Below are 10,675 nucleotides of genomic sequence, written 5' to 3' on the forward strand. Positions count from 1 at the left end.
CCACACCCGGACGGTTCTGCAGATAATTTGTACTGCTGTTTGCCAGTACATGTCTTTGTGTTATTTGTATTTATTTTAGGGGAAAAAAAACTCTCACATTTCAGCCAACTGGACTTTGCGTCTGGCTTTAAATGTTTCCCGCCACTGCCCTCCAACAGTCTAGCTTCATATCCGTGTCCTGGTTCCCAAGTCCCTTCGAGGAGAGATTCTCAAATGCAGTACGTTTAAAATCACCCAAGAAATACAAAAATGAGGTAGGCATGATGGTGGGCGCCTGTAGTCCCAGCTACTCGGGAGGTTGAGGCAGGAGAATCACTTGAACCCGGGAGGCGGAGGTTGCGGTGAGCCGAGATCACACCACTGCACTCCAGCCTTGGGTGACAGAGCGAGACTCCATCTCAAAATAATAATAATAATAATAATAATAATAATAATAATAATAATTAATAATAATAATTATTAATAATAATAATAACGCAGGAGCTCGGCGCGCAGACCCCCAGCCCCAAAGCCCGGGGAGCCCCTTTTGGAAGGACGGAGCGAGGCCCAGCAATCCGCGTTCGGAGCGGTCCCGCGCGGCGTTCTGATCGGGGCAGCCTGGGGCTGGCGGAGACCACGGCGCCTGCCTCGGCCACGGTTCACGAAAAGCCTGCGGCCCCGACCCCGCCACAACGGGACAGGCGGGAGAGGGGAACGCGCGCGCCCGGAACCCGCCGCCACGGGGCCGCTCCGGGGGGACGCGCTTGGGCGACGGACGCGCCGCGCCGGGGAAGCTGTTGGGCGCCGGAAGCGGTTCCGGCCCGACTCACGACCCGGGGGGACCGGCCCGACTCCGGCGCGCGCGCGGCGGAGGACGAGGAAGAGCAGTGGCGAGGCAGATCTTGCCCCGCGACCGCCGCCGTCTTGTAGGTGCGGGCGGCGGGGCCCATGGGACCGCGGCTGGGTCGGCCGGGCGCAGAGCTCTCGGGGGCGCGGGCTCCGACGCCCGCACCTGGGTCGCAGCTGGGCTTCAGCCGTGGCCCGTGGCGCGGCCGCTTCCCCGCGAGCCGCCTGGGGCCGGGCGTCGGCCTTCCCGGGCCGCCGAGCCTCTCGTGTCCGGTGGGGAGCGGGGTCCCCCGCGCGGGGACGGGGGAGAGAAGCTGTGCTGACGCCGGGCCCGGTGAGACGGTCGAGCCGGCGGGGTCCGTGTTCAGGCATTCTCAGAGTGAATCGTGTTCGGTTGTGTCTGGAATACATTCACTTCCATTTCTCATTGGGCCTCAGAAGTCACCCTTGAAGTTCTCCCCGTTTTAGTTGTTTGCTGCGTGCACCTTGCTGGGCGCGTGGGGCACAGCTTCAGAGCCGTCCTAGCTCCTGAGGGCAGGTAGATCCGTGAGCAACGATGGCGAGCAAACGATGGCGACGTGCGGCCGGGAAGTATTTGGAAGGCCCTGCAGGCAGCCCATTCCCTGGAGAGAGGGAAGGTTTACAGGGGTGAGGCCCGGTGCAGTCAGGAGTTGATGTTGCCGTCCTAAGTCTAAATTCCACCAGGCAGGCCAGGTGCAGTGGCTTGTGGCTGTAATCCCAGCACTGTGGGCAGCAAAGGCAGGAGGATCACTTCTGGCCGGGAGTTCAAGACCAGCCTGGGCAACATGGTGAGAACCCTGTCTCTACAAAAAATGTAAAAATTAGCTGGGTGTGGTGGTGTACACCTGCAGTTCCAGCTACTCGGGAGGCTGAGGCAGGAGGATCGCTCGAGCCCAGTAATCGGAGGCTGCAGTGACCCACGACAGTACCATTGCCCTCCAGCGTGAGCGGCAGAGCAAGACACTGTCTCAATAAATAATAAAACTGAAAAAGAAGAGGTGATGTTTGAACTGGGCTTGGAAGAATGATTAGGAATTTGCCAGAAAGGGAACGCGTTTAGAGACGGGAACACGAATTGTGTCTGGGGCATAGTTGTTGCTTTCCCAGCCTGCGAGGACAGACTTCGTGATAGGGCCCAGGGCTGAGACCTTGTTGAGGAGGGGGTTCACATGGTGGGCCCAGGAGCACGGCTGTTCCTACCGGTGGACCCTGGGAGCTTCGTAGAGTGAAGCCTGGCTCAGGCCTGTGTTCTTTCCGCAGGTGTTGGGGGACATAAGATGAGGCTTCCCTTGCTCTCGCTCCTTTGGCTCTGAACCGTCTCCTCAAGGCAGACAGAAATGGTGGATTAAACTGTGGGCTTGGGATTGTTGTGTCACCTTTCCAGATGGCATTTTTAAAATAATATTTTTCTTCCTAAAATCGATATGAGTTTCAAGTGTATTTTTCCCTTTTGGTTTTTTTGATTTGAATGTCCTGTTCATGAATGCAGTGTAATGTCTGCTACTTAAAAATGTAATTTTGAAAACAACCCCCCAAACCACAGGCGTGATGCTGAAACGCATCCTGCCCTGCAGGCCAAGCACAGCCCTCCCCTGCCCCACGCCCTCCTCTGCCCCACACCCTCATCGGGGCAGCCACAGGAGGAAGTGCTGGCATCCACTTCAAACACGAGATCTGGGGTGGGGGGCCAGGTGTGGTGGTGAACAGGTCAGGTGCCACTTTATTCATGTTGAAACCAGCCCCTTCATTTGAATGCCAGTGTCATTCTGATCTAGTAAATTTTGTTGTGAGGCTCCCTGAGCATGGCGCGGCCATTTGTCTTCTGTCTGGCCTGTGCCAGGCCGTTCGTACGTTCTCACATGGAGCCTCTGAGGCAGATCTTGTTACTGTCCCATCTTAGTGGTGGGAAGTGAAGGGCTAGGCCAGTGAGAAAATGAGGACAAAGAGAGCCGCCATTCAAGTCGAAGCCCGTGGCAACTCTAAACTCTGCTGTTAACCAGCACTCTGGTGAAGATGGAAAAGATGCATCCCGCTGGCGCTGCATGTGTGTTCCCGAAAAGCCCCAGTGCCTTAGTGGTCTGATCTCAGAACCTGATGGCTAGAACACCGAGAGGTCTGGCCTCCCTCCCTGAGGGCTGGAGAGCAGCTGTGTTCAGTGGTTCAGTGGTTCCAGCACGCCTTCACCAAGGAGGCTGTCCCGGCTCGTGCACCTTTCTCAGCTTCTGACTAGAGTCCTTTCCCAGCCACGTGGTGCCACCGCTGACCTCGGGTTATCAGGGTGTGCGTAGCGGGGGTGTGGAGCTGGCTGATGAGGGTGGAAGGCCCCTGACTGAACTCCATTTGTTTGGTGGGCAGTGTCCCTCCAACACTGCCCTCCTGGTGCTGATGGGGAGCCCCACGGTAGAAGGGGTCCTGGTGGTTGAAAGGTGGGGTTCTCTCTGAGGGAGCTGGGGTGCCTCTGGACCGGGAGGTGTGCAGGAAGACCTCATGGCCATCTGCCCTGAGTGGACTCTGTCTGCTTGTTCAAGGCAGGGCTCTGATCCGGTGACCATGAGGATTCGACCTCTGTGCTGAAAAGAATTGATGACTGGGTGCTTGTTGGTCTCAAGCCTGAGGGACTTAAAAGCTGGTTTGATGGGGCTGGTTCCATTTTCCACATGCTTGGTAGGAGAATAAATCAGCACCTCGTTGGAGGGGACTTTGTCAGTGTTTCTCACAATTAAAGATGACCCAGCAATGTCACTTCCCGGCATCTGTGCCCTAGACACCCGAGTGAACGCGGCTGTAGGTGCCAGGACTCTCCCCTTCCCCCGGCAGACGCTGGCTGGGACAGGCCCTTCTCAGCCTCCGTAGGAAGCTTCCCCACCAGGCCCCCCGCTGTCCCTCCTGCTCGTGGCCTCTCCTCATAGCACGTGGGCTCTGTGGGAGCTGGGACCATCTCACACGGGGCCAGTCACGTCTGTCACCTCCCAGGGGTTGGTGGCAGGAGTGCCCAGCCACAGGCAGGGCTCTGGATTCCGCCCAGGAGAACAGCAGTTTCTTCTCAGCCTGCACTTTGAGTTTGCCCAGCCCAGCTGTGCACGTCTGCATCGCCAGCTCTGCTGACCTCTGGGTTTTGTGGGGAATCCACTCTTACTCTTGCATGGCTTCACGCTGCAGAGTGACCCAGGAATTTGTAAAAATGCCCAAGTGGGGGCTGTGTGTGCTCAGCGTGTGCTCAGCGTGTGGTTAGCGTGCGCACAGCACAAGCATGAACTCGCTTTGTCAGAACTCGGTTCTTTGTGGTCTGCAGAAACCTTTTCTGAGCAGCAGCTTTAGTTAGAGGAAAGCCGTCATCCCCCTTTCATGTGCTTCTGTCGTATTGAGAAACAGCTACAGACAATGACAGACACCTTCTATATCCACTCGTGAGTATTGCCGGCCGCCCTAGTGCTCCACTCCTTGGCACCCCAGAAAGCACCGTCCCCTGCACCATGCACCCCAGACACTCCCTGTGGCTTTCAGCAGCGGAAGTCTGGCCTCAGGGCCGTGACCCAGAACACTCAGTGCCTGGTCGGTTTTTTGTGTGTGGATTCTCCTTGTTTCCGTGCCCCCACACCTGTAAAGCAGTGCAGGATTGGTTGGAAGTGAGGAAGGAAGCGTGGTGGGGCCGCCCTGGTTTGCTGCTTTCTGAAGCTGGCACAGCCCACGTGCCGATCTTGTGTCTGGTCAAGCCCAGTTGTTTCCTTGACGTTCTCTGGGTTTCTCTATGGTAGCAGAGTGCAGGTGTGTGGGCGGACCAGCTATGGCCCTGCCTCCATGTGGAGGGCAGAACGTGGGTGCCTCACGTCAGGAGAGGACGTGGCCTACAGGGCTGACCGTTTGGTAGAATTCAGAGAAGACTCACACAGGACGTCCAGGCAGCCCACGGAGCTGTGCCGCCCTGCATGGCTCGTTTTCCTCTGGCCTGGGCCAGAGGCAGGAGAGCCCTCTGCTGGCTGGGACAGGGGCTTCATTAAGAGCCCCAGGCTAGCAGAGAAGGCAGACGCCCAAATCAAACAAGCAGAAACCCAGGGCAGTAGTTGAGGGTCTCAAGCATAAAACATACTTTGGTTCTGACAGTTTTCACTGTCATGAGATTTGTTTTTTTAGGTGACGATGAAGTGTTGTATACGGTTTCAGACTAAGAGCAGAGAATAAAACCGTTCAGTACAAACCGCAGGCAGTGACACGGTAGCTTTCCCCTCGCTAGTTAACGAACGAGCTGTGCTGGAGAGAGAGCCTGCCGAACGTGGGCGCAGATCCCGCAGAGGGGCGTGGTGTGCGGGAGGAGGCGCGACAGGGTCATGGGGTCACTGCTGCTCCTTGGTTTTATTTTATAATGTTGTCTTTAGCTTGGAAACGAACATGCTTCCCTTCCCCCATTGAGTGTTGAGTGTTGTGCCCCTGAGAAGCGTTAGACACACAGCCTGGGTCCTCAGCACAGATGCCTGTTGGCAGGTGTCCTCGCCAGCCTTCCGGGTTACAGCACCAGTCCTGGTGCCTGCCCCAGGAGGATGAGCATGTGCAGGCCTTCACCTCGTCGTGCCCCTCCACCTGCTGAAGCAGCTGTGCCTGCTGCTCTTGTGAACTGCGAGCTTCCCCTTACCTCCTCTCTCTGGCTCGGGAGCTGGGTGACTTTGAACTTGGCCTCCTTTGCTTTTCTGTGTGTGAACAAGTGGTTGCCTTGTTTGTGTACTGAACAGAGTGTGGTTGAGGCAAAATGCTGAGATGAAACCTAATCTAATATGTGTGTATTAGATGGTAGCATCATTGTCAAAATAATACTCGTTCAAAGTCCCTGAGAACCAAATGGACAACTTGACTACACGTGGGCCACAGGCCTGGGACGCTGTCAGAGGGCCACTGAGTGCCCAGTGGCAGCAGAGCCCAGAGGGTGCCTCTCCCAGGAAGGGAGGCAGACCGGCCTGTTCTTACTTCAGAGGCTGAGGTAGGGACAGTGCAGGACCTGAAGGAGCTATGAAGCTGGGGGCTTGAAACCAGAGCGCGTGACTGTTGTTCACCCCAGCAGGCCGCATCAGCGCTGGGAAGGAAACATGGCCAGTTCTGCTGGTCATAAAGAGCCTGAGAAAGCAGATTGTCCCATGCCCTCGTGAGTGGAGCGCAGCTTCGATTATAAAAGGCCAGGGATGCAGGAGCCTCGTGGAAAGTGCCGCCCCTTCTCTTCACTCTGGAATGCGGGGGCTCTGCCCCTGGCCTGTGTCTGCGTCCTGGGGCGGTGTCCCGTGGGCAGTGTCCTCTGGCTGCAGAATGCGTGTTGCAGAGTTGGACCAGCCCTCACGCATCAGGAGCGTTGTGCCCTGGCTTGTTCTCGGTCTCCTTTCTCTGAATGACGAATTCCAGCGGACGGCGGGCCCGCACGGCTCCTCCCAGGGAGCCCTCACTTCCTGCTGGTTTATTTGTCATTTAGTAAAGTTTTTTGGGGGAAAGGGGAGAATTATAGTTCAACCTAAAACACATTCTCTAGCCCTGTGAATTGCCTGGTTTAAAGCTTGGCTTGGCTGGGCGCAGTGGCTCACGCCTGTAATTTCAACACTTTGGGAGGCCGAGGTGAGTGGATCACTGGAAGTTGGGAGTTGGAGACCAGTCTGGTCAACACGGTGAACCCCTCATTTCTACTAGCAATACAAAAATTAACCAGGCATGGTTGCACGCACCTATAATCCCAGCTATTCAGGAGGCTGAGGCAGGAGAATCACTTGAACCCAGGAGGCAGAGGTTGCAGTGAGCCCAGATCATGCCATTGCACTCCAGCCTGGGTGACAGACCAAGACTGCATCATAGATAGGTAGGTAGGTAGATAGAGTGAGACTCCATCTCAGATAGATAGGAAAGAGAGAAAGAAAAAATGGTGAGAGAGAGAAAGAAAAGAAAAGAAGGAACAAAGCGTGGTTTACGCCTGCCGTAACCCCAGGACTTTGGACCAGGCTGGGCAACACAGTGAGACCTTGTCTCTACCGGAAAAAAAAAAAAAAGCTGGGTGTGGTATCACATGCCTGTGGGCCCAGCTACTTGGGAGGCTGAGGGTAGAGGATGGCTTGAGCCCAGGAAGTCAAGACTACAGTGAGCCATGATTGCATCACTACACCAGCCTGGGCAACACAGCAAAACCCTGTCTCGAGAAAAGAAAAAACAAAACCCTGGCACCTCACCACATTTCCACTGTGCGCCCGTGTGGGAAGGGTCTGAGAGAGGCAGCACCGTGTCTGCCCCGGGGGCGGGGTCTCCAGGCCGTGCCTGTTGTGAGCGGGGGCCGTGCTGAGCTCTTCTCCGCACTTCCTCCTCTCACGGGTGGTTTTCCAGGCTCAGGATTCTAAAACCCATTATTCAGATGTACCTTAAGTGTATTGAATTTTATATGCTTCTCCTTGAAATAAACTTACCTAGTTTATGTCATTGTTCAGAATCTTGTGTGATTTGGGAGTCATTAAACTAGTGAAGTGAAATAGAAAGCTGAGATGCTGGGCGTGTACGGAACGTCCCAGTGGCGTGGGCGAGGAAGGCTGGACGCGGCCTGTCTGATGCGCTGCCTCACGACTGAAGGTGCAGCAGGCGTACCTGGCTGGGTACTGGGAGGTGTTTTAGATCCTGTCGTGGCTACGTTCAGATGGGACGGTTGGGCACTCACGTGCTATGCCTTGCCTTTCTCTAGGTTGGCCCCAGGAGGCTCCCGGGAACGCCTGTCAGTGCAATGCTGCCCCATGTGATGTTCACCTTCCGGCGCCTGGGCTGTGCCTTGGCCTCCTGCCGGCTGGCTCCTGCGAGACACAGAGGAAGTGGCCTTCTGCACACAGCCCCGGTGGCCCGCTCAGACAGGAGCGCCCCGGTGTTCACCCGCGCCCTGGCCTTTGGGGACAGAACCGCCCTGGTTGACCAGCATGGCCGCCACACGTACAGGGAGCTTTATTCCCGCAGCCTTTGCCTGTCCCAGGAGATCTGCAGACTCCGCGGGTGTGTCGGCGGGGACCTCCGGGGGGAGAGGGTCTCCTTCCTGTGCGCTAACGACGCCTCCTACGTGGTGGCCCAGTGGGCCTCGTGGATGAGCGGCGGTGTGGCAGTCCCCCTCTACAGGAAGCACCCCGCAGCCCAGCTGGAGTATGTCATCTGCGACTCCCAGAGCTCTGTGGTCCTTGCCGGCCAGGAGTACCTGGAGCTCCTGAGCCCGGTGGTCAGGAAGCTGGGGGTCCCGCTGCTGCCGCTCACGCCAGCCGTCTACACTGGAGCGGTAGAGGAACCAGCAGAGGTCCCGGTCCCAGAGCAGGGGTGGAGAGACCAGGGCGCCATGATCATCTACACCAGTGGGACCACGGGGAGGCCCAAGGGCGTGCTGAGCACGCACCGAAACATCAGGGCTGTGGTGAGTGCCGCCCCTCGCCACGATGGCAGCGGTCATGGCGTGGCACTCTGGGTGGGCTCCCGGCCAGAAGCACATCTGTTCATTTGCTTCTCTGTGGAGTCGTTCACTGTTGTCACTGTCCTGCAAACCCGTGTGACATACACGGACACAGGCCCGCAGGGTGTGGCCACTGGCCTCACTGGCCACGCAGGACGGCTCAGGCAGGGGCGAAGCCTTCAGGTGTAGAGGGATTGAGGGGCCGCTGAGTGACCCCGCCAGGACCACGTGGCGTGAGGTCAGAAGGGGCCACTCACCGCCTGCGATGCTGAGGGGCTTTTCCGAGGCCAGCCACGTGTTAGGATGCCTGCTCAGGACCCCACGTACACCTGCGTCTTACTCGTTATTTTTGTGTCTTGTGACCACAGTCACATCTTCACAGAACTCTCCAGCCACATCACTTACTTGTCATTTGTATAGTGTCATAAAGTCTCCTATGCAGTTGAAGCGATAAAGTAAAAATGAAAGCCGAAAGCCACGAAGGGGAAGGCAGGAAGTGGACCCCACGGAGTCGTGGGTTGACGGAGGCACCATGAACACGCTACAGGCTGGCCCTGGGTGGCCTGCGCCATCACTCCTGGAAGCAGCGCACCTGTCAGGAGGGACGGGCTCCGGACGCCTCTGTCCTTGCTGAGGGGAGTGGCACTCACATGTGCTTGTCCCTGGAGCCTGTGCAGGCAGCAGGCAGTGTCCTCCGTGAGACTGGACGGTGGATTCAGTGGGCCGTGCCTCACACTGCTTCTCAGTAAGAGCTGAGGATGTGCTCAGGAGCCTGGCCCTGGGTTCTGTCCTGGTTGAGCAGGTAACAATAATTCACAAATCGGCAGAGCTCTGCGAGGGCAGTGCTGTCGGCTGAGCCAGTGGTTGGGCTAGGAGTCGATTCCAGCCTGAATGGCACTGGGTCCCTGAGTCCCAGGCTTGGGCAGGGGCGGAGCTGGGGATGGCCATGCTGAGTCACAGCTCTGTCTGCCTGGTGTCTGCAGAGCCACTCCCCCACTGTCTAAATTCCCTAAAGCCCCTGGCTGTGTGTGGTGCTGCCCTCTGTCCCCAGGGTAAGTGAGTGACCCAGCAGATCTGCTAGGGTCGTAGCAGAAGCTGCTAGAGGGGAGCAACAAAAAGCCAGCCTTCTCCTTCCCCTTCCTCAGCTAGGAGGCCCAGAGCTCCTGTCCCTCAGCCCCAGGTCTGTGTGTGCTGCTGCAGACTACAGTCTCGCTCCTACTCTCAGCTGCGCTCTCGTCCCCTGCAGGTGACCGGGCTGGTCCACAAGTGGGCATGGACCAAAGACGACGTGATCCTCCACGTGCTTCCGCTGCACCATGTCCACGGTGTGGTCAATGCGCTGCTGTGTCCTCTCTGGGTGGGAGCCACCTGTGTGATGATGCCTGAATTTAGCGCCCAGCAGGTAAGTCAGGGTCAGGGCTCCTGGCCGCACCCTCGGACCAGCTGCCTTTCCCTGGTCCGAGTCAGGGCTTCTGGCCACGCCCTCAGACCAGGTGCCTTTCCCTGGTGTGCAGTCGCCCCATCCACAGGGGACACGCAAGTGCTGAGATCCTGGGTAGCACGGAACCCTGTACCTACAATGCTTTTTGCTATACATACGTACCTATGATAACGCTGAATCAGTAAGTCAGGCACAGTAAGAGATAAACTGTAACAGAATAGTTATAACCACGTACTGCAATAAAGTTATGGGAAAGTGCTCTCCTCTCTCCAAAATACCTTCTGGTACTGTGCTCGTCTGTTGCGAGACTGCAGTGGGCCACACGTCACTGAAACCGTGAATAGTGAGACTGTGGATGGGCTCCTGGGGCTGCAGCAAACGCTCACACCCTTGGTTTAAAATACTGCGAGTTTGTTCTGACATGCTTGGAGGCCAGGATTCTGAGACGAGTCTTGTGGAGCTGACGCTGGGTATGGTGGGGCTGCTCCGACAGGAGGCTCCAGGACAAAGTCCGTTCCTGTGTCTTCCAGCTTCTAGAGGCTGCCTGTGCCCTTGGCTCCAGCTGCTTCACATCCGGCTCTGTTTCTGTAGGCACACGGCCTTCTTCTCTCCGTAGTCAGGGCTCCTTCGGCTTCTCTTTGTACAGCCTGTGCGGATACTCCAAGATAATCTCCCATTTTGAGGTCCTTCGCTTCACCCACCTGCAGTTCCCACCACTGCGTGAGGTGACACATTCGGGGTACAGGGTCCAGGACGCGGGGCGTGGCCCTTTGAGCTACGATGTGGCCACTGTGGCAGCTCTTGGTTACTCCAGAGTACTGGCCCAGCTGGAGAGCTGCTGGCTGGGAGGGTTACTTTGGAGTATTGGCCCAGCTGGAGGGCTGCTGCAGAGTCTCTGTTTCCCTCTGTGTCGCTGGCCCAGCTGGAGGGCCGCTGCAGAGTCTCTGTTTCCCTCT

At 57.2% G+C, this 10,675-nt stretch overlaps 1 protein-coding gene across 12 annotated transcripts in view; it reads left to right on the top strand.

Moving 5' to 3' along the window:
• The first annotated feature begins 777 nt into the window (after positions 1-777).
• The window catches only part of ACSF3 (acyl-CoA synthetase family member 3), a 64,023-nt gene continuing 54,125 nt past the window's right edge, over positions 778-10,675 (top strand). For 10 of the 12 annotated variants that reach the window (XR_002735088.2, XR_002735089.2, XR_002735090.2 and 7 more), the window contains exons 1-3: positions 782-909; positions 7,538-8,242; positions 9,525-9,680. Coding sequence is in view for 5 of the 12 variants with exons in the window: in XM_023228903.2 (XP_023084671.1) it covers positions 7,577-8,242; positions 9,525-9,680 (822 nt within the window). In the remaining 7 variants the exon portion in view is untranslated. Of the gene's footprint in view, positions 910-7,537; positions 9,081-9,524; positions 9,681-10,675 lie in introns of those variants that run through there. The other 2 variants (XM_023228904.1, XM_023228908.2) reach the window with 2 other exon arrangements.

Source organism: Piliocolobus tephrosceles, chromosome 17 (assembly GCF_002776525.5).
Source record: "Piliocolobus tephrosceles isolate RC106 chromosome 17, ASM277652v3, whole genome shotgun sequence".
NCBI lineage: Eukaryota > Metazoa > Chordata > Mammalia > Primates > Cercopithecidae > Piliocolobus > Piliocolobus tephrosceles.